At 34.7% G+C, this 24,471-nt stretch overlaps 1 protein-coding gene across 2 annotated transcripts; it reads left to right on the forward strand.

The window, feature by feature from the left end:
- Positions 1-1,418: 1,418 nt before the first annotated feature.
- LOC121303944 (complement C1q tumor necrosis factor-related protein 3-like) lies at positions 1,419-24,471 on the forward strand. Of its 2 annotated transcripts, none has more exons than XM_041234848.1 (6): positions 1,419-1,770; positions 4,924-5,035; positions 9,479-9,633; positions 16,222-16,351; positions 20,070-20,169; positions 23,713-24,471. In XM_041234848.1, the coding sequence occupies exons 1-6, from the start codon at positions 1,480-1,482 to the stop codon at positions 23,867-23,869; spliced, it is 945 nt and encodes a 314-aa protein (XP_041090782.1). In that variant the 5' UTR covers positions 1,419-1,479; the 3' UTR covers positions 23,870-24,471. The 2 variants fall into 2 exon arrangements, with proteins under 2 accessions (XP_041090782.1, XP_041090789.1); XM_041234855.1 differs by having other exon boundaries at positions 1,419-1,563.

Below are 24,471 nucleotides of genomic sequence, written 5' to 3' on the forward strand. Positions count from 1 at the left end.
TCTGTAACTCATAAGTAAATAACGTAACTGCATGAAAAATAAACACATTGCTATGATGTAATACATTAGCCTGCTATAGAGACGAAAAATAAAATCAGCCTCCAAGAGTCGATGATTACAAAGGTAGTTTTATTCAAACAGATATCTGGAGAGACAACACTTCACACGCAATATGTTGCACAAACAAGACAAAATAGTGTGTATGTGCAGCAGAACGTATATTCATCTTAAAAGGAAACAAAGTATCACAAGATGTCCTCAGCACACAGCTAAAATGCAATGTCCTTGTAAAGCTCTGACTCACCTATCCATATTTCAACATATCTTACACAGACAGACTCAAGCATTTTCATACTGCTTGTTTAACTAATATTTATTTTAACCCTTCACTACGACAACTCTAATTTCAAATATAAAACAGTGATATTTTATTCACGTTAATTTGTTAAACGTTTAAATGTTGTGCCTACACTACTTCTCTGCTGTGGAGTACTGATTGTATTTTATGGCAGCTGGCAAAAAGATGAGGGAGCAAGGGAGCTGTACAAGCAGGCATACAGATGTGTTGATGTGAACAAAGGTTAGTATATTCAAAATAAAAGCATCCTATGAAAATGAACTGGAACTAGCCAGGGTCTGCAATTTAAACATTTTTTCAGTTTATTTGCTGAATAGGGTTTTTGTTTCAGTCATTTCAGAGTTCTAGTGAGGATCGTTGTCGTGCTTGCTTCATTTTGGATAGCTTGTCACCATTTTAGCATAACTATCGTAAAACATGTATCTCACCTACTTGTTGCAACATTAGTAAAGGCACTGAAAGCGAGTTCATTTACCAATGTTATTAAACTTGATGATCGCTCAGTTAGGCAGCTATATGGCTAAAAATGTCATTTATTTAAACCACTATATTGAAATTTTGAACAGTCAATGTTATTTATATTTTCATTGTCTCTTTTTTTATTCCATCTACATATTGTTTTAGATATCCAGCAATAGTATAAAGATCTTGGCAGGATTGAGCAGGGATCGGATGAATGTACATTTTGCATCTGTGAGTCTGCTTTGAATTATCCACGCTATACAGCACTTCCAAAAACAAAAGTCTCTTTGGCTTATGACATATTTAATTGATACCATTTCCCATAACGGACAGCATGTTGTTTTTGAACATCTCAATCAACACTGTGTCAAAGTATGTATTAGTCACTACATTCATTTTTCACAGTTAAGTAAAAACACAGTGAATAAAGATCCTTAACTAATCATGTGTGTTAAAATATGAGAACATATGACACACAGGGTAATCGTTCTGTGAAAACTGATTTCACTCTTGTTACACTAATGTCTTATGGTACTACCAATGCACTCCCGGGAACTGGGGCCAAACAGAAGACAAGATATAAAAACGTGCAGATGAAAATTACTCAAACTTCCTGAAGAAAGACCAAACAGTGAGGATACAGCTGCTGATGACTGAACATGGCACCAATGAGCTACACTGGTTGGCAGCTGTTGTTTTTCATCTTGTTGCAGTTTTGCTTGAGCCAAGAGGAAAACATGGAGGTGAGCAAGGGATATGCTAGAGCCAACGCCGAAGTAGTGCAGAGTCGGCAGCAGATTGGTGATAATGGTTCCACAAGGGCGGTTAAAAGAGGGCAGAGTGAGACTTTTAATGGAACAGATGGCATCGATACTTCTTCAAGTGAAACAGAGGGAGAACCAGGGAAAGTTACACAGATACTAGAACAGCCAACGGGAAACAGAGACCAGGTACTTAGAGCCACTTGCAGATCAAGTCTTAGTTGTATTACTGGAAGATTTTCATCTGACTTATTTGTTTTAAAATGCATTCTTATTATTGTCTGCTCAAATGGGAATGGGATATGAAGCTATTCTTCCATTGATTAAAATAATTTAATTACTTTTGTTGCTTACCTTTTACAAATAATCTTTGGCAATGCAGTAGCATCAGTTTTTGAACCGATAGGCAATGGTAGCATAATAACAGCTACACTGGTAGAATGGGAGTATAGTAATATTTTCCTATTATGATATATCAATAGTGTCTGAATGATATGAACCAATACCCCCTTGCCATCCATTACGGTACAATGGCACCATATGAAAACCACTGTGTTACAGCATTTGGACTTACTGGGCAATATTTGTTCCTATTGTGTTGTCAATGATGGTGATGCAGAAGTCAGCTAATGTTTTTAAACAGTGTTTTGTAGAGAATTTCAAACATTTACACCAATATGTCATCAGAACGCCTGTTAATCTATAATTCTTTATCGCAGTAGATCAGTTAATTTCTAAAGAAAATTATAATGTTTGAAAATAGGTGTTGTAATTAAATATGAAGAAGCATATAAATTACTATTAAATTCAAAAGAAGTAAACAATAATGCACACCTACCCTTAATAAATAATAAATAAATAATGAGTACTTGTAAAAAATATTTAAAAATGTATCGAATGTATCTTATATTGATGCTTACTTCAGTTCACTAAACAAGAAATACATTTGAATTACTTTTTAAAATGTAACTAGCATTTGTAATCATTTCCTGGATATACTGTATTAGTAACTTATTACTTAAGTTTTTAGATGGCATATTTTATTTAAGAAAAATCCACCGACAATAATGGAGGTTGCACATCATAATAATAATATAAAAGAAAAGCATGCAGACACTTATCGGTGTGATATATATATATATATATATATATATATATATATATATATATATATATATATATATATATATATCTTGATGGAATGATTTTATATGTGGGTGACTCTGTGTCCCCATGGAACCTCTTATAAACAATTTGATGCATCTCAGGGGTTTATTCCTAATTACACATTTTACACAAACAATGCCTGAATTGTTGCCACTGACACAGCACTGCTCATCGTTCACAAATATAATTGAACAAAGTTGTGAAACTAAATTACACGGCCCATTTAAAACTTTGAGCAGGAAACCCCACAATTTTCGGCCACATGCATCTTGCAGAAATTGACAGTTTGGGTATTATCTGGTCATCCTAGGTCAATGCATTGACTGGCATATCTGATCAATTTCAATTAAATCTTAGGACAGAACAATGCATCTGTAAAGCATGTAATTAGCTACCGTTTCCTAAAAGCTGAGGATAGGAACAATGGGGGAAAACAGATAAAAGGATGCATAGGGAATTTACTGCATTGCTCTTTAAAGCTTCATTACATCCAGTGAATCTAAATTATGCACATAAATACAGTCACAGTATGCAAATTAATGTAAAAATATAGTTTTTTTTTATTATTAAAAAAAAAAAAAAAAAAAAACATCAGTTAGTGTAGGCCAGTACTGCTTGGTGAAATGCAGTGTAACCATACACTTTGTATATTGCAGCTGATTGTGTCATATTATTATCACAGCTTTGTTTCACTCATCTAAAAACAGCAGGTTTACCATGATTATCATATAGTATTTTACAGCTCCATTTATATTGAATTAAGTATCCAAAAAAGGCAGGGCTTGTTTATTTTAACATTCAAAACATTAATTTTTTTCTAGATATGTCAATCAGAAATATTGTTTAATGCAAAACAATAAATAAATAAATAAATAAATAAATAAACCACAATAAGAATATAGAAACATACATACTGAGGCTTACATTATAATTCATAAAGTTACAATTATTATTTTTAATTTGCTGCCAAGTCTTTGCAAAGGGTTAAAAGTTTAAAGAAAATATTTAGCAAATGCATTACTCTGATTGGCTGAGCTAGAGGAATATAATTCATGGTATATGCCCTTAGTATGTTTGTAACCGCATCACAAAAACAAATCAAAAAATATAATTCTGCTTGTTTTATTTATAACCAAATGTCATTTCAAGTAAATTTCAGTCTTTCTAATAACATGTTAATTGAAGGATGGGTAAGTAAAAACCTCCCTGAAAAAATATGAGCACTTGGAGATATGTATCAGCGCTGTAAACATAGAACAGAGAGTACTGTCGGACATACTGAGAAACCTGCTGCTCCTAGCAGGGTGATCAAATGTATTTTTAGATGAAAACACAAGAAGAAAAATAGAAATGGATTTTATAAGCCAGTTTTAACCTAACAATATATCTGAAACAAAAAATTAAAAAAAAAAAATCTTAAACCATTAAAAAAGCCTTTAATGCACAAATAAATCAGCTCATTATTTCACTGGAAAGTTCTCACTATAACCGCCTGTGGAAAGTGGAAGGCACCGATTTGAGCTGCTGCCCCAGTGTCCGTACTGCAATACAACACATAAGAGTCTTTCAAAGGGTAATGTTTTATTTAAAACATATTAAAATAGTATCATTAAATGTATGAGTGACCTGATAAAGTGCCCCATTGTGTCATTGGAGAAACCTGTAAAATCTCAGTTAAAGTTGATTTTTACTGTCAACAAAAATGCAGTTGTTTCAATGGTTTAATATGGGCTGCATGTCCTTTACAAGCATCAATAACAGCTTGTATGGAAGCTCCTATTGAGATGGGGTAGCTCATTGTAGGATGCAATGCTCTTGTCACTGAGTACGTTAATAAGGTCTTCACACATCTATGTCTGAGGGGTTCTGTTGGTAAGGTCATTGTGGTCTCTTCATAATCAAAATACAGGTTGACTATTAAGCTTTGAATTCTTGGTCAATAGCATCAACAATTTTTTTTTAAAAATGCTTTGACACAGTAGAAAACGTTAGAGCTAATTCCTTCATCAGTGTTGTCTCTTGACATACAAAAATGATATATACTCGCCTGTTGTCACCTATCCTAGGTCACTTAAAGGTCTGGACAGCATGTTCAATCTCTGCTAATTTTGCTTTGCACATTATGTAATCATTTGGATTGTCAGTCTTACATGCACTATGTTTTTTTGTCTAAAGGAATCATATGCTCGACCACACCTACCAGACTGCACACAGTGCTGCAGGGGGGATTTTGGACAGCGTGAATATCATGGTCCTCCTGGCCCTCCTGGTCCTATTGGACTACCAGGTAAATGTATTGTTTTATACAAAGCTTAAGGCACTTAAAGCAATTCATTTATTTAGCAGCAACAGCACAAATCTGATGCATGCAAATATTGGACTGCACATCAAAATATAAAAAAAAATATAAAAACTGTTTTAAAAAGCCCAGCCCAAAAGAAAATAAAAGCACACATTTGATATTGTACCCATTCACCAGCAGATGTTCTTAGCACTGCATTTAGGACTGACATGTGACAGGAAATGTGGGCGAGTATAAATCAAGGAGGTACAGCCAGTGTAATAATGCATGGCTGAACATCATTAGTTAAAATACCTTGTACAACAGTGGCCCACTATACTGAAACCTCCAGCCATATTTTTTATAAGTGCAACATATGTACTCTAATTGCCTGAGAGATTTGCAGCAGTCTATAATAGAAAATGCATGAATGGCTGTCTAAGAATTCTATAAATATACTTCCAACCTGAACGAAAAATAATGATGATGGTATGGCCAAAATGGCAGCTCTAAATGTAAAACTAACCACCAAACTCTGGGGATACCCAGCGCTGCTAAATATTTCTGTTACAGTTCTTAAAGTTATTTCAAGTGGACTGAGAAGAAAAGAAAATGACAGAAAGGTCTTACTACTGTTATAACGTGATACTGGCTCTCTTATGAACCCTTTACAGAAAGGGCTAGTCTTTTGCAGTAGAACTTATTAATTTAGTATGGAAGTTATTTTAGTTTTACTTATGGAAAAAGCAATTAATGGTACGAGCCCTTAAACAAACAAACAAAAAAAAAACAAAAAAAAAACAGTTATCAACAGTTTGATGTTAAGTGTATGTGACAGTACTCCGTCTGCAGGCAAACCCTTGTTTTTTTCACTTTAGAACAATGAATGCAATTATGTTACCGTGGATATAAGTTTCTATCAAACCTACTCTAAGGAAAAAAAAGTCCTTAATGAAATTTATTTCAGAAAGTGAAGCATTTGAATTGAAATGTCTATAAACACTAAGATTAAAAACATATATAGTATATTATAATAATAATAATAATAATAATAATAATAATAATAATAAACCATTTCACAACTTACTAGTTTAGTGTAATCTTACCTTTATAGCCCAATTGTAATAATACAATAGTTATGTAATTTAAACCAACTAATCATAGCCTGCTGAAATGAGTAGCAGGATGATCCTTGACATGTATCATTATCATTCAAATTATTCTGAATTTAAAATATAAATTACTTCAGTGACTTCCCACCCTTGATCACTTCTAATTTATATTTTTTGGAAACCTGCTACTTACTCTTTAGTGCATGATGGTGTGTACATTGAGGAACACTCTAACCAACCTGTGATAATTCAGTCAAATACAGATAAAGAATATCACAGGTCAGCCTTCTCAATGTAGTCCAGTAGAAGAATAATCATTCCTTTGAGATGCTTTCTATCCTTGGAGAAGAGGCAGACTTCTTAATCTGACATCACTGTAATTAACACCTTGAATGAGAGATGAATAGCAAGGATGAAGGATTTTAGTTTAAACTACATACATCCTTCCTCACCTCCCAGTTATGGTGCCTTGGTGTATTTTGCTACCAAAACATGGAATACAATTAATTGTCATATGTATAAAACCATTGGTGTGAATTTGCAGTCGTTTGATGTATTTTTTTTTGCTCTTGCCTGACACTGGTCCTTTTAAAGCCAGCCCACACTCAGTCATACAACATGTAAACAGCAGCAGCAGGTGAGCAAGGTAGCACATTTGTTGTCTAGAACTATTATTTTTAGGACTTATCAGCCACATCTTGGAATGTTACATGTTGTAGAGAGACAAAGGTTGCATGATCACAGAATGTGAAACTTTTTTCTGAAGAGAGTCAATGCTGAAGGTGTAGGGTGAGATGACAAAAACAGGAGAACAGTTTTAAACTGAGCTGTCTAGTACCATTAAACCAAATTCAGTAGTTTCAGGACAAAACCCCTTGACACACAATGTGAGTTTAAAGTTTTTATTTAAGATAATGAAAATGCAAATAATGCGAAGTATGTGAAGGATGACTGGAAAAATAATTTGGCATCAAACCTGCTTGGTTTGAGGGAGCACTACCTGGCCGTTTGGATGAGACAGGAAACCTCCATAGTGATTGTATGTAGACAGCTCCCAGGAATGGTATAAACAAGATCATATTTAGTTATTCAAAAAACAGGAGTGTTTAGATCTGCCTCCATTTCGTTTAATTGATTAGACAGCAATGTCTTTACAGTTGGTAAACAGCTGTTTTCCATGAATCTTTTAGTCAAGTTCCATTACCGGTGTTGTCCAGTGAAAACAAGACATTTAATGAGGCACTATCTATTTTCCACTGTGTTGTAATGATGAGGCATGACTTATTATCCCATGCAAATGGGAGACAGTAATAGGTACATCCCTACATAAGTCAGTTCAAACATATGTCACACTTTTGCATTTGTGCATATATCTATAGAACCAAGTATCCAATTAACCAATTATCATTATTGAGGATATCAGATTCTGGGTGTCTATAGCAAATTCTCTCTGTACATCCATTCATCTGAATGTGACACTTAAGTGTTTTCATATATCTGGAGAACTGCTTATCCAATTGGCAGGGCACTTGGTATTAACATGATTTAGTTTAGGTTATTGAGAGTCAGACTTGGGGGATACAATGGGGGGGGGGGGGGGTCTGTCTGTCTGTACATCACCCCCATCTGTACATCACTGACAGAAATACAATGAACCTTGGTTGTAAATCTCCCTCCTGACCTGTGATGGTGCTAATTGAGGACAGAGTTTTTTTTGGACGGGGAGGCTTGATAGTTCTTAACAGTTCCGGGATGTCGGTCAGTCTGGAAAAAGACGAGACTCTGTTGCAAGAACTTATTGACCTGGAAGGGAAACAATGTAGCAGCCACAGATTGTAAAGGCAGCTGCATTTGTTTACTAAGGGGTCATGCGTGACCGCATATAAGGAGAACGGAGAATCATAATCTGTTCCTTCGTTTGGTTATTAATAAGTGACTGGGAAGGACCTGTACTTGTGTTGTGAATAATCGTGATGTTTGTTTTGTTCTGTCTATTGTTGCTTTTAACCACTAGATGGCTAACACGTTCTGGAGCTGTCGCCAGAGGCCAGCACAAACCCGGGACAGCACTTCACTTATATCACTGTAAACTGTGTTGTACCACAATCACTAATTCATGCACTAAACAGACTTAGGTATGTGTTTTGTGTTTAATGCGGGGATAGAATAATGGGACTATTGTTTTGGGACCACCCCAGGGATTATACATGTAAGTAATACACGCTGCTGTATTACTTACCAGCATTATTATTTGCTGTTTGTTTTGCCGTCAGGCACTGGACATAAGGAATCAAAATAAACAAACCTTTTTCACCTGGATTACCATTGTCTGTCTGTTGTTTGATCACCTGCACCTACACACTATTAAACACTCTGTCACAACCACACTTACATTTTTACATATATCTGAAGAATAACTCATCAAATTGTTATGAAACTTGATAACTCTTATTCTATACAAATCTGTACATCCTGTTGATACCATACTGATAATACTGACAAGTGCATTAGCAGAAAAGGTGGGATTTTATGTTTTAAATTGCACCCACTTAGTGGTTACTTCAACTAACTCATACATAAAAAAAAAATTAAAAATCCAGTTTTATTGCATTTTGTTTTGGATTGTATCCTAACAGTTTTGTCATATTCAACTAATCTTCAATATATTTCTTGGTTTTGAATATCTCATATTGCTGACACTGATTTTCTCCTTTCTTGGTTCTAATAAAAAGATCTACGATAAACATGCCATCATTTTTTAGCTTGTAAAGGTCTACCACTTACAATGAATTAAATGTGACAAGATAAATGTATCATCAGTGAAAAGGATTAATTAAGAAAGTCTTTCTGCATAACTGATATTTTTCTCAACAAAAGGAATAAAACTTAATTATCATTTAGCCTGTTCTAAAATTATTTAAATTATAATAAGGGTAAAAGTAACAAAACACATCTGGATGATTTTATACAAACAAGTAAATAGCCTATTAGTTCCTCAGAAAAACTGGGATTCACACCCTACCACAAAATTGTTAGTCACTTTTTCATAAAAGATGCCAATTTCACATGAAAATGTTAATTAACTTAAGTTAATTAACTTAAATGTTAATAATATTAAGTTATTAAAAGTCATATGTAAAGACATAAATTGTCAGATACTTCAAATCAGCAGCAAGCAAGTACATTTCTGTAAGGGACATCAGAAAAATGATCTGATAGGATAAAACATGTACTTCTAAGAAACGTAGTAATATTATTTTATTCAGAAAGAAGAACTGGAAAACCTGAATTTTGTCTATGCTTCGCTTAAGTGGCTTTTTTCTTTTACTGATTTCAGGAAACTATGGAAACAATGGGAATAATGGAGTACCTGGCCGAGATGGGTTGAAAGGTGAAACGGGAGACAAAGGCGAGATGGGACCCCGTGGAGAGCGTGGAGTTCAAGGGCTAAAAGGAGAGAAAGGATCACATGGAATTCCATCCGAGCTTCAGGTAGACCTGTATATATCAGCATTGTATTGCCATGATCTGACATCCACAACAACATGATTTCTCTCCCAACAGCAACCCTGACCTACCCAAGGTTTGAACATTCATTTCTTACTAGCATTAGCAGCATTATCACTGGCACCTCTTTTTGTGTTGAAGATATTTTGGTTCTTTGCAAGTCGGATAATACATATTTTTCAAATACAACAATTTATAAAAACAAAACAAACTAAAAAAAACTGAACGGTTTCTTCCTGGTATCTATAGCTATCATTTTTTTTCGTTTTTAATTTTTCTCTTTTTTCTCCATGTAAGCACATGCCTACTATATTAGAGTCACCGATTTCCTATTGGAAATTCTGGTGATGACCAGAACTCTCCTAGGAAGAGCTAGAAATCTTCTGCTGTTTTAACTGGCCATGCAGAATGAAGAGATTTCATGCTGGTTATTTGGTAAAGAAAAAATATATGTAAGGTATAAATAGTGTTCCGCGTTTGTGGTTTGTTCAGATTTTTACAAAAAAGTTAAGGATTTTTTTTTTTTAAATGGATGTCAGTTTTTACTGATTTACACTCAATTTTTGTCTATTATCCAATATTTTCCAATCCAATGTTTTATTTTGACTCTGATATTGTAATAAGCAGCCCTACACTGTATCCTAGGATACAGCAGAAGTTTAGATGCCAGAGGATCAAGTAACGTTCACTTCACCAACACATTATCATCTAATTATGTTGGCCAATCAAAGTTTGATTATTGTGGCAATTGCTGGGCGAAGTAACTGCTAGTGTGATCAAAAACTTAATTGAAATACTTGCACAAAATATAATATTTTTAGTGGATGAGGAATAGGATGAAAACAACAGAAATATGGTGATGCTTTATAGTTGGTAAACTTACGTGGAACGTATTGATGGAACTGTCCAGTGTGATTTTTGACGCATCTCCCAATGGCTTGCACCACCCAGTTTTGTCAATTATTATTAATTTTTTTTATAATTTCAAGGTGAATAAACCTGGTTTGTTTTGTGCTGATGTCGTATTCATACTGTCTGTAGATACTATTTCCGTCAGCACAGCGATTGCCCAAACGTTCGCAAAGTACAAGCTAACTGGGGAAAACGTGGCTTAGACTTGCACAGATTCTGCTCATCATACATGCCTTGGACATTATTAATCAGAAACCAGAACTGCTACGTATCATATTCTACATGTAAAGTGTGTATACTGAGATTTATTTCCCCCCTGAATTTTACCAATGTTTCAATTAAAAACACATTTTTCCAATTTTTTCCAAATGTTGTGTGTATTGATTTATACAGTGTGAAGTTGCTCATTAGTATGTACACACGGTCATGTGATGCTGTTTAACCAATCAGAGGTTGTTATTTTTTCAAGCTGTTTTATAAATCTATTTATGAAATGGGTATTTTAAATACTCCATCCTGATTGGTCAAAACAGGTCCCATGGGGGTTGATATTATAGCATATCACCATGGGTTGGTACTTTTTTTCAAAAAGAGGCAAATCACTGTTAGATTACCATACACCACTAGAATTTATCGCAATTAACATGACTGACGAGATTTATGCAAGTGTTGAACTTTTGGGAAACCAAAGTGTACGTAAGATAGCTAATGAGTCTGAATTGGACACCAAGTAAAAGTAAGTATTCAAATCAATTCAAAACTCGCCATTCTGATCACTCTCTGCTCCTTCTCCCTGAACTACAGCATTTTGAAAATAAATAGTAATAAAAAAGCACTCTCACCTAATACTGTTCCCCAGGTCTTGTGAGGAAGAGTCTGCGTGATTTAAAGGCAGACTCATTTGTGCTGGGGCATGATGAAAATAGGCAGCAATATTTAACTTTAAAATGCAACGAACAAACCACAGAACAAATTACAAGTATAACAAATCAATTACAGAAAAAATGCACTTTGAAAAAAACAATAGTGCTAGAACTCTCTTTTGTTCAGTACAGAAAATGTGATATGGAACAGCACTGACTATAGCTATCTAGGATGTCTGTTGAAGTCAGTACAAAAACATAAGCATTCCCAAAGTCACTCGCGAACCACTGTAACACTCAAAACTTTTGGACCCAGATTGATGTTCAACTGGATGAGCAGAAGCTTAGGGATATAATACATCACAATGAGCAAATAAGAAACAACCATGAGGTTCTTAAACGCTTGACTGATTCTGTTGTTTACCTTGGCAAACAAGAACTGGCATTCAGGGGGCACAATGAAGGCACTAATTTCTCAAATAGAGGTAATTATGTTGAATTACTTTCTCTGATTTCTGACTACGACAGTATTTTAAGCAATTGCTTGTTAATAGCCACAGTATACTCAGGTACCTCTAACAAGATTCAGAACGAATAAAAGCAAAACTACAGGAAGCCAACAACATAGCTGTAATTGTAGACTAAGCATCCGACGATGGACATTGTACCTACATCAATGTTTGTAATTCTAATGGAAACAACCAAAATTAATGGTTTGTAGATAGTTTACAGTATGATCAGGTGTTCATTGCAAAGAAGAAAAATGCCCCCAGCTCACTTCCAATTAATTTTCCACATTAAATCAGTTCCATAAGTAATCTGATCTAATCTGAAATGGTGTGTAATGCACCAGACAGGTAAGAAGCACAGGAAGGTTTAATCCAAAGTGACATCTAGAGGTAGCTGAAAAATATGAAAGCATCAAGGAAATTGTGAAAATGTCAAAGCAAATGCCATTTATTAATTATTTAGGCTGACTTTGATTAATCTTGAAAGGAGCTTTGTGTACAAAGAAACTTCAGGGTAGGGTTGTGTTTCACCAGAACGGCATTATATGTCAGTGGAGACGGGTATCATAGACATGAACAGTAATGGCAAGGGTAGCATACAGTAGCACAGTTTACATAGGCCTTGACTCATCACAATTCTAGAAAGTGCAGCCTAATTAATTTGAGGCAGGTGTCTCTTTCTATTTTGAATAAACAGTTGATAGCACTAACCACAGGACCACATGTTGTTGCAGAGTTTTATTATATCGCTGTTGCAAGCAACTAAGTACCAAGTAAAGAATTAAACAAGAGAACTGTTTTCTTTTTTTTTTATTGAGTGTTAGTAATAAATAAATCCACACATCCATCGTAGTTTTTGTTATTTAGTAGTGTTTCAGTGACTATGTAATGATAGCAGTATCCTCATTAAAAGTTAATAAAAGTTAATGTCTTATATGGAAAAGAAAGCCATAGCAAAAATGATGCTGGTCTGCTATGTGGAGTGGATTCTAGATGTTTAAATCTTTGAAATATGAAAACACATATCTGCTCAGTCCCGATAGTCTGTTCGTGCTTATCCAGTCATCACTCTCGAATTGCATGCCAGTTTCTTTAGTTCACAACATAACCAGTGATATTTCCACAGATAATTACACTTTAAGCCCCCTCCCTGATCCCCTATATACAGTACTCAGTAAAGCTCAAGGACCGATGACTCAAGCATATGTACTGAATAATCAACATCATCCACTCACTCAAATATATTCTCAATTGCCTTAGTGCAGATATGGCATTTCTTTTATAGTATTTTGTTTTGCTAATACTGATATGACAGTTAAATAAATAATTGAAAAACATCATTTTAAACCAATAGTGTTCTTTCCTTGCATAAGAAATATTGTCTCCTCCAAATATAATATCATGATATTGCTTTTCCCCCAATAATGGACTTTCTTGTGTTTTATATTAGCTTTTAATTATATGAATGTTCTTTACAGACAAATCATAATACTGCCACAGTGCTTTAAAATACAGCTAGTCAGTATTAGAATGACCTTTCACTGGATTGTGGTTTATGCAGTATATTGCTTTATAAACAGAAAAAGTACAGATAGTAAACAGTTTTCATATGAAGAAGCTAAATTAGATCATCAAGGTGAAGGACAAGTGTCTTCATTCCAATTTAATGATTACACAAAATGCTTGAAACAGTAAATATCTCCTCTTTAAATAGGATTTAGAAAATTACTTTTCAACAAGTGGAGCCCGTGGTTTTATTTTTATAATTGACAATTTATTGTATTTATGTTAATGTGGTGTAGTGACGGGCGGTCAAGGCTGGTCAGTGGCAGAAATAGCACACCCAGAGCTTTGGTGCACTTTTATTGTATACACAAGACAAATCAAACAAACAACATGTTTAAACAAAAACCCTACAAAACTCTTCAAAATAAACACAGACCCAAGCCACAGCTAGCACAGTGCTTTCCTTTCTCTATTACTTTTTTCTCTGCTCTAGCAAACATTCTTGTTTTCCCTTTTATACCATGTGGCCAGGGGCTTGCTAGATTCCATCAATAGCAGTGTGAAAGATGTCTATTACACAAAACAACGGTCTGTTTCAGAGCACATGTGAGGGTGCATGCGGAAGTCATGCTTTTTGGCTTGGAAGAAATGCTCTAGAACAGTGATTTTGTACATAGCAGTGTGGCATTATGAGGATGTTTGGGCGCATACAGATTATTATACAATGACAAAATACATTCAGAACAGCAATGTGGGATAGTTTATGTTTTATATTTCATGTAGTGCTGATGTACCCTTTAAGTTTACAATTAGGCATACTTAAAACTCAACGGTAGAACACAGCACACAGTCCCGATAAAGAATCAAGAAGGGCAGTTAACATATTTAATGATTGGTGAATCACAATTCAAAGTTGCTGCAGTATGTCCAGTGTTTTGTCATTTCAAATATTTCACAAAACAAATATTAAACTTTAAAGCTGCAGTGTCCTGTCCAGTACAAAACCATGAAAAAACTTTTTTTTATGTGACAAATGCTAAAATAAGTCGCTACATTTAAAAAATATATAGACAAGTGAAATTATCTGGCCACTAAAATAAAGGGCTTTACATAATGTCTGTAAATGAGAAACTGCAGTGTCCAGTGTGAAAACACAACATGAAATAATAAATGAACGGCCAAAGTATCACTATAGCATTAAAATGTTGAATACAAAAAATGCTGCCTCAGTTACAAGCTCTTGCAGTGTCTAAAAAACAAAACAATAAAAAATATGGATTGTAGCATAACAACAGTAGATCAAAAGGTGCTTATTTGTGTATTTTGTGGTCCAAGCAAGAACTGATTTACAAATGAGTCATGCCCGTTCTGGACTGTGGTGTATGAAAATTAACCATATGTGAAATTGAAAAAGCCATAGAATACCGGTCAGCTATAAACAACACAAAAAGGTTTAGGGCAGTTTAATAACCTGGCTTTTGAATGTGCCCTGTCTTTTTAATATTCTTTATCTAACCTTTAAAGCTGTCTGGATAGAATAAGACACAAGGAACATCCTTGTTCTGAATTTCATTTTAGTATTCCATGCCAACTCAACGAGTAATGTTGCCTGACGGTCTCACCTTGGGGTTTTCAGACATGCTGAGTTCAGAAATGATAGCCATTATTTTAGTTTTTTAATTTCCCCTTCGACCTGTGACCTTACAAAGGTCAACTTAAAGTGAGAAAGGGACCTTTACCAGAAAAATCCCCCTGGGTTCAATTTAGATGCTACCATCATGTGCAGCACCTCGTTCTACTCGTATTGAATAGGGATTTTCAGAAAAAATCTAGCAGCACCCTACTCACTTCTGGCAAATTTCAAGACCAGGGGTAACTGACGAGTTTTATTCGAACCTCAGCCTAACCTTTTACCCTGTAGTGGATGGGGGTCCTAAAATGTAAATATTGCTGTGATACCAACATAGTTTGCTTGATGCTTGTAGATCTCATTAACACCCATCCAAAAATATCTTTGGGTGGTTTTATTTTAGTCCCCCCACGCAAGTTATTACACCCTAAACTTGGTACAAATAGCAACAATTACATTTTCAAGGGTATTTAATGACCAGTGGTAGAACTTAAAACCAAAAGTTTTTCACAGAATTTGGAAGGCTGGTTCCTAAGGGTCTTACAGAAATACTTACATTTTAAGACACACATATCCTACATGGTAAAGTTCGAATAAAACTCGTCAGTTACCCCTGGTCTTGAAATTTGCCAGAAGTGAGTAGGGTGCTGCTAGTATTTTGTTCTTAAAAGCCCTGTTCAATATGAGAAGAACGAGGTGCTACACATGATGGTAGCATCTAAATTCTACCCTGGGTGATTTTTCTGGTCAAGGTCTCTTTCTCACTTTAGGTTGACCTTTGCAAGGTCACAGGTCAAAGGGGAAATTAAAAATAAATAAATAATGGCTATCAGTTCTGAACTCAGCATGTGTGAAAACCCCCAGGTGAATTTTTCTAGGAAAATCTGAAACGGACAGGCAACAAAAAGTCCTTTTTTTGTTGCGTTGGCGTGAAATTACCCTAATTTACTCCGTGAATCTGAAGAAAGTCCCTTCAGCTTTTTATGCTTAGTTATTTTAACTTTGTTTTAAGTTTAACATTACTATAAACCTGTGGCATGGCATGTAGGGAAGATGCATGCATTAAAAGGTAGTCAAAACAATCTTTGTGGGGATTCAACTGTTGTAGTGATGGTAAACTGTCTTCATTTTGATTTTGTTTTTCTTTCATTAGATTGCATTTATGGCATCCTTGGCCACTCACTTTACCAATGAAAACAGCGGAATCATTTTTAGCAGTGTGGAAACTAATATTGGAAACTTTTTTGATGTTATGACTGGAAGATTCCATGCACCTGTAACAGGTAAGTGTAACACAAGTGTAGCACAAGTGTAGACACTATTTTTGTTTGTGGTTAAATTGGGAGGGTAAAAAAACACTTTATTGTAGTGGGACAACAATTAATCAATGCATCGATTATTGATCATCTGTTTAAATATACCAAGCTTAGATTACATATTGATGAATCGATGCATCAAATTAGAACCCAGTTTGGAGTCTTCTGTTGCCGATTTGGATTAAAACCTTGGGTGCGCTTCTTTTAGTGCTATTATGGTAGATAAACAACATAAGTGCGTTGCTAGGATACGCATTTTAGGCCTCTACATTCACGTTCGATAAACCATGTGTAAAATGAGTTCAGTTGCTTCACTTGTGAGTCTATGCATTTGTTTGCACTAAAAAGTGACAAGCACACAACTTATGTTAGGCGTAATCATTTCAAAAGAATGCCAATATTAAATCTACCAATTACCTTATTTTGTTTCAAAGTATGTTGTGTTTGGATTATATGAATATATTATATAAAAAAGAAGCTGAATTTAGTACGGTAGTTAAATTAGTCAGGATTTGTGAGATTAATTAATGTTTTGCTTTGCTTTGGACATAACATGTTAACAGTAATTAACAACCACAGTTCAGCTAGAAAAGACTTCTGTTAAAATTATACAGTAGTATTTTTTACTATTATTATTACAATGTTAAAGGGACATCTGTTACAGATGCACGCATATTATTTTCAGTTGTTAACAACTCAAGTCCTTTGTATTTCTTTTTTTATAAATCAGAAGAACTCGAATTTGAATATAAGTTGTGCCTTTTTGTTTAACTATTATGCGCAACAGTGTTTTTAGTTATTTAGTGATCTGTTAAAAAAAAATAATGTTTGTTCTTTATTTTGAAAAATAAAACGTCAGTGCATCAATTATCAATGATAAATGCCTACACGATAATCGAATAAGAAATTAGGTTGCCAATTGCACCACTACTTAATTGTAATGGCCATGTTTTCTTTGTCTGCATAAACCAGTAAATACTGTGTTCTTTTGCACTGAGGGCCATAAAACTTCTCTGCCCTACTGTGTATGATATGTACTGTAGGCATGCTGTTGTTTACGAAATAGGTAACCTTTCCATATAACTGGGTGGCAAAATTAATCAAACAAATGATGAGACTTAGAAGTTAAATGAAAATTAAGCTGTTCTGTGGTTGTTGAGTGAGGGGTTGAATCAGATTATGTTACTTAGTGTTCAGATATGGGGGAAACCTCTCTTCTCCTCCTTTCCCTCCAAGAAATCTACTCTATTTCTGCTCTAATCTTAGCATCCATAAAACCATTTAAATTCTGGGGACTGGCATCCGTCTATTTCATAATGGCTCCCCAAAGAAGTTTCTGCTAACTTCTATATCATTTGTCATTTTAAAATAAAATTGACACCTTTATATATACCTTTACTCAAATTATGTATAATTTTTCTCAATTTAAGTAATAGCTTTCTTCAAATCGATGAGATTCTTTTATACAGCAAAAGCTCTGGAAGCAACTATGCCAGATGTCACCCATGTCCACTTTCTTCCTGCAGAAAGCAAAGCCCTCTTTGTTGCACTGTAAATGCAAGCTTCATCTAATATGCAGCAACAATACAAGATGCTTCTAATTTCACTAATCATAATTGGCTATGACAGAAAGGCAGTACAGTGCTTAGGAGGTCAAGAAGAGATGTTACAATTCAGTAAACACTTATTGGTGCAGACTGATGTTACAGAAACAATAACATGATAGCAATGTCATTGAGAAATGTCATTTTAACCAATAGAAAAAGACAAACATATTTTGAATGGGAAAGCAAAACCACAACACAACCAGGCTAAGGAACTGCGACATTTGTCTAGATTTTCCACTTTCTCTTATTAAGTTGTTTTGAAAAAGCCCTTTCATTTAGGTTTTGTATGTATTGCAGTTTAAGGGATAGTCAGTATAAAAAGAAAACTCATTTCATTTAGGAGTAAAAGGAAAATGTCAAACAATTACAGTACAACCACGGACAATGTGATTACAGCATTGTGTTTACCTAACTAAATTAAACAAGAAGATTAAAGGCATAGCAGGTAGGAGAATCATCCCAGCAGCTAAAAAATCAAGATTAACAGCCAAAGACTTAAAGAAAGATTTAGAAGCATCAGGCATAATAATGCACGAAAGAACTGTACAAAGACACCTGACACAGAAGAGTTGTATGTGTGTAGACCTCCATGCAAACCACTTTTAAAGAAAATTCATAAAATTTGCCAAGAAATATGAACAGTAATCAAGCTTTCAACAAAATGTTCTCGACCAGTGAGACTAAAATAGAACTTCTCCCCCAAAATGGACCACAAAATAAAAGGAATGTCTTCAATGAAGAAGACCTTGTACCTAGAGTTAAACATGGAGGTGGTCATGTGGGTGTTTTAGAAAATTCATGTGATTGAAGATCAAATTAAAGAAGCCATGTATCAAAACATTCTAAACAATACAATCAGACCATCTACTCATAGGCTGATTGGAACAGTTTAACATCCAATAGGATAACAACCCAAAGAATATGGCTTAATCAGCTCTGGAATAGAATTGCTTTGGACTGATCTGAAAAAGCTGTAGACAAGCATTTTGTATTCAGCCTATCTGAGCTGAAGGATACATGCAAGACAGAATGGTCTCAGATTTCAACAACACGATATAACATACTGGTTAAGCATTATCATAAACGTCTGAAATCAGGTAGTGGATACTCATCACATGTACAATACTTACTAAATTTTACTCACAATCAAGTTAGCCTCGGTCAATATTGAGTAAAATGTATGGTAGTAAAATAATGACAAACCCCTTACTGTATTTAGGAAACATAAGGTCAAAATGAAATGGAGAAACAGAGAATTAAAGATGTGGCAAAGTAGGATACTGCAAATGAACTGGAATTGACTGTGAACACCCTGAAAAGATATGTTTTTATTTAATTAATAAAACTTTGTCAATAATACAAATAATTAAAAAAACAAATTTATAAGGAAGTTCATGTTTAGGGTTTTCCTTTTATGTTATTAGGCGCTGAACTTGTGTCCCTGGAAACAACTTGAATTAATAAAATGCTATTTGCTCAGCAGCTCCCCAAGACTTAAACTTTTACTAATGGTGAAATAGGCCTTTTCATTTTTGACATATCGACCAAACCAAGACGTTTCTCTCGTTTTACTCAGATTTTATATTTTAGTGCTTAAGTCATGAAGAGGATTAATACTTGCTCATCCAGTAGTTGTTTATTGATTTTTATGAGGAGTTGTATTGATTTTACATTTGCTAAAGATGCAGTCTGCAGCAGTGTTAACACTTGAATTTATAGAGGAATATAAATTGAATGTAGCCTCCACTACATGAAATCATACCCTGGGCATACTTCAGTGGATATAATGTGATTGAGCCAAGTGATGGTGGACCCTGGCTCCAGTATACACCAGATGCAAATTTCATCAAGCCCATCTGTGTCTGTACTATTGTAAACAGAGAACCAAAATCATCTGAACCTGGTACTGGAAAAATGATACACTGCACAAAGATAATAACAAGGATAAACCATGCTGCCATATCAACCATGTCCACAGGTTTAACCTTTTAAAAAAAAAAAGGTGGTTAAATGCCATTAACACATTGTATATATACTCTATAACTTGTAATTTTCTATTTTTAAAATGTTTTTTTTAGGTGCTTATTTTTTCACCTTCAGTATGATGAAGCATGAAGATGTTGATCAAGTACATGTTTACTTAATGCACAATGGGAACACAGTTATCACAATATACAGGTAAGTGAAACGGCAGTTACATATACAGAAAATGATCTAAGCGGTTGACACAGTTTCATGAATGGGTGTGGACGCTTTAAATAAAGAACTTTGTTGAATAAAGAGAAGCGCAAGATAAATCCATGGGTTACAAGTCATTACCTGTGCTGTTGCTTGTTGCTGTTTGTTCTTTCACTCATTGAGCATTTGGGTTGCATATAAAACTGATATGCATGTGTGCAGTATGAAATCATGGTAGGGTTGGTTAAAATGCAATGAGTCTGGAGTGAGTCTGCACTTCCAGGGTTTCCAGTCATATTTATGTTGGGCAAATCTGATGGCTGATTGCTAGCGTCACCAATATATTGAGCTGTACATTTTTTTTCCGACAAATAATGCAAACACAGTTGGTGGTTAAGCAGTCAAACTTGTATTTTAGTCTGTAGTTAAATTCAGTTGTGCTTTTGATGGCTGTGGTAATGTTGACCTGGGGTCTGAGGCAGGTGCTCATTCCAGTTTTCTCACTTTGTTTCTGAAGTACTTAAAAAATAGATGGTGAGTAAGTAGATTCAAGAAAATGCACAGAGTCAGTTTCTTCAATCAGTTGCCAGGTTTATTGAAATATGCAGGGAGTCTGGTCCCAGGTACAGGACATACAGAACTCAAAATTTCAATGCTTGCGTGACATTAAATACCCTTCTGTATAGATGGTCCACCTCCCCTTTCTCTGACATTAACCAATGGTCAAGGTAATTTAATTTATTGTGTGAGTGTTAATGTGTGTGTGTCTGTGTGTGTGGTCTAGTGTGACAACTTCTGAACTCAGTGCATTCTTCACACTCCTGGAGACAAAAGGTCCATACATCTGCCTTTTGTTATCTCCTTGCGACCCCCATTGATGCCAGTGGGATTATCTCTTTTGATCTCTCTGAAGTCTAGAGCCTGTTCCCTTCTAGTCCACAGCATTGTTATCTCATTAGCTTGCAGTCATTGTTGGGCAGTTTGTAGACGCATCGTCTCTATCAGTGGTTAGCAGTACATGCAATTTGAACCAAACAGTCTGCTATCTGCAATATTAGTCTCTTTTCAGAAAAGAACACCAGTATAGCTCTGCTAGTCCACATGCGTAGCAAACCCCTAATCAATTCTCAATCCATGTTTTCCAACAGTTTCATTCTTTTGATCAGAGTTGCGTGGCAATGTTTATTTCCTGCTCTAGTTCCAGGCCCTTGCTAGAACAAATTATGGCTCCTACATTTGCTCCAATGTGTGTTTGCAAAAATATTCTAATAACATATTGAAAGCATTGCCATGCTTATCTTTCTTTTGTGTTAGAAAAAAAATATATTAATAAAGTATACCTTACATAGTAAAAATGAAGACAAAACTAGTGTTTTGTCATCAGAAATGCTTTGCTTAGAAAATATTTATTCACTTGCTATGGAGATAATGGAAGTAAATATTCTCCATTGATGTCAGAAATTGTCTTTGAGTCAGAAATGAATATTTAGACTTACGTTACAGATATTAAAAGGTTAAAAATGATTTAAAAGCATTGGATAATGCCTAAGGCTAATATTTGGCCTCAGTAACATCCTCCTATAAGTTTATGACACCTGCAGTGAAAACCAAAATATTATTAAAAAAAAAGATACCAGGGTAATCAAGAACATTATGAAGTGATTAACACATATATACATGCTTATTCCTCAATACATTTTCATTTTGTTTATATTCAATATGAATCTACAATTATGTGTAATACGGTAATTTCGTAGATGTTTGGTTCTGGCGGGATTTAGCTCAGACACTAGGCAGAGCAGCGAGAGGTTGCAAGCATCTGAATATACCAGGTTAAAACACATTTTTAATTTTTAAATTGCATTCCTTGCCTCAAGATGGCTTGTACCCGCATGGACCTCTCCGTCTCCATCTCAGTTATATATGTGAGCAGGAGGATGATGGGAAATGTAGTTCTGAGAGGTCCATGCGGGTACATGTGAAGCCATCTTGAGGAAGGGAATGCAATTTTAAAGTTAAAAAAAGTGGTAAAAATGTAAAAAAATAAATAAATTAAAACAATACACACACCTTATGTAAACAGTTGTAGCAACACATGGGAACATGTAACACAATAAAATAAAAAGGTCCTTATGTACCCTTTAACAACATCAATAAAATAGAGCCACCCTGATGTAGTGAGTAAAAAAAGAAAGAAATGCCAAAACCTAAGTGTATTATTATTATTATTATTATTATTATTATTATTATTATTATTATTATTAATAATAATATAATAATAATAATAATAATAATAATAATAATAATAATAATAATAATAATAATAATAATAATAATAATAATAATAACAATAAATTAGCAATACGTATATAACACAATATGGCAAGTTAAACTAATTAGCCACAAATGATACACCCAGGAGTGTACTGAAATTAGCTAAAAAAGAAAAAAAGATAATACTAAGAGTGAGAGAATGGCTATTTAAATAACCATTAAATAGCCTATATTGGTACCTATATGGTTTAATTAGTCTCAATCACTGACTCATTTTAGCTGAAGTGTGTAATTGTTGAACTGATAAAATATACTTTTTTGTTTTAAATTCATCAGCGGCTCTAGATCCTTTACAGGAGCAATATTCAAGACATGCAAAAACTATTTAACAGAATGGTGAAGGATCTCACCAGAATGGAAAACACAAAATTGCTTGGCGACTTGTTTGTGATTCAAGTTTTTTTCAGCAATTTCCAACATTTTGTAGCAATATAAATAGCGACACGTTTCGACTTTGTTTACATGCAACTGTGTAGTGATGAGGGGCACTCTTGGAAATCAGAATACAAAACGAAGCAATGATATGACGGTAAGATTGAATAAACCAATCAGTGTGCCTCAAAGTTTCAAAGATTGATAAACCATTTGAATTTAAATTTGATGAAGATGAGTTATCAAATTAAAAAGCAGTGCTGTATCTGTTGTGAATGAATCGCTAGCTGTGACAAAAAGGTGTTATTTTACGTGAAGTTCAGTTTCACCACAAGGGTAAAATGTTCTCTTAGGAGGTGTTCCTTTACACAGAGACTACTGCACTTGTATTTCTAAAGTTTAGAATATCACAAAAGTAGTTACTTGTATTAGATGTTTTCGTAGTCATTTGAAATTGACTATAGAAATATAAACCTTTGTTTAGTTTGCTAAAAAATAAAAACCTGTGGGTGAGCGTGTGAGAGAATCTGACCGCTGGAAACAAGGACCAGAAACATCATCTTCAGATAGAACAACCGATCAGTTATGCTATATAAGTAAACAGAGACAAGTCTGCAGCTGTATATTTAATGCCAATAAAAAGGGGTTTTAAATAAAATGTGCATTATCCATGTATGTATAATTCAGTGTAAATGTGGTAGAAAAATTTGATAACCCACAAACATTTCAGTTTTGTATTCAGTTGGTGAAATGAAGCAAAGATAGGTTATCGAAAGAAAAGGTACGTTTACAAATGCAAAATAAACCAGACACTTAGTGTTTTCCTCTCTTTTACAGCTACGAGGCCAAAGGCAAACATGACACGGCAGGAAACAGTGCTGTGCTGAAGCTAGTGAAGGACGACGAGGTTTGGGTGAGAATGGGAACAGGGGCGCTTCATGGAGACCACCAGCGCTTCTGTACCTTCTCTGGCTTCCTGCTCTTTGAGAACTAACCATAGAGCAAACTGACCATGCAGTTAGTGTTGTGTGCTGAAGAGCATTATAGCCTATTGACCCAGAGGACCATACTTACAAAAACCTGTTTTACAAGAGAAATTTTAAGACATAACTTTAAACAGTAATACAATGTTAGTACATGTATTTTTTTACTGTGTGTCGGTTATACCATTACATCTTTTTCAAGGTCTTGAGTTTATTTAATTTTTTTTAATATAAGTCTTGCAAGGTTCTAAAATTCACCTGTAAGCCCTTAAATTCCTTCTCCCCTTCACCGCCATGCAACGGGCAGCGGTTTCATGTTCCTTGTGGGTGCTGGGTCAGTTCCACTTTTCCATCCTTTTATTCCCAAGACCCCTATTTGTTGGCATGGGGCTGCAGGTGGTGGTGGCCCTAAGGATCCAAAGGTTTTGGAACTGGTGCCAAAGTTACTTTGCTTCTATCAATTGTCTTTCAGTTGGGTTTGTTTGCAACTTATTTGGCTTCCAATTCAATTTAATTCTCAACCTGGTTTAATTGGCAAGCATACAGCTTATAATTGTTGTCACATGCTCTATTTGTGTTTCATTTTCAGATTCATTAAAGCTTTTAATCCTAA

Source organism: Polyodon spathula, chromosome 2, assembly GCF_017654505.1.
Source record: "Polyodon spathula isolate WHYD16114869_AA chromosome 2, ASM1765450v1, whole genome shotgun sequence".
Taxonomy (NCBI): Eukaryota; Metazoa; Chordata; class Actinopteri; order Acipenseriformes; family Polyodontidae; genus Polyodon; species Polyodon spathula.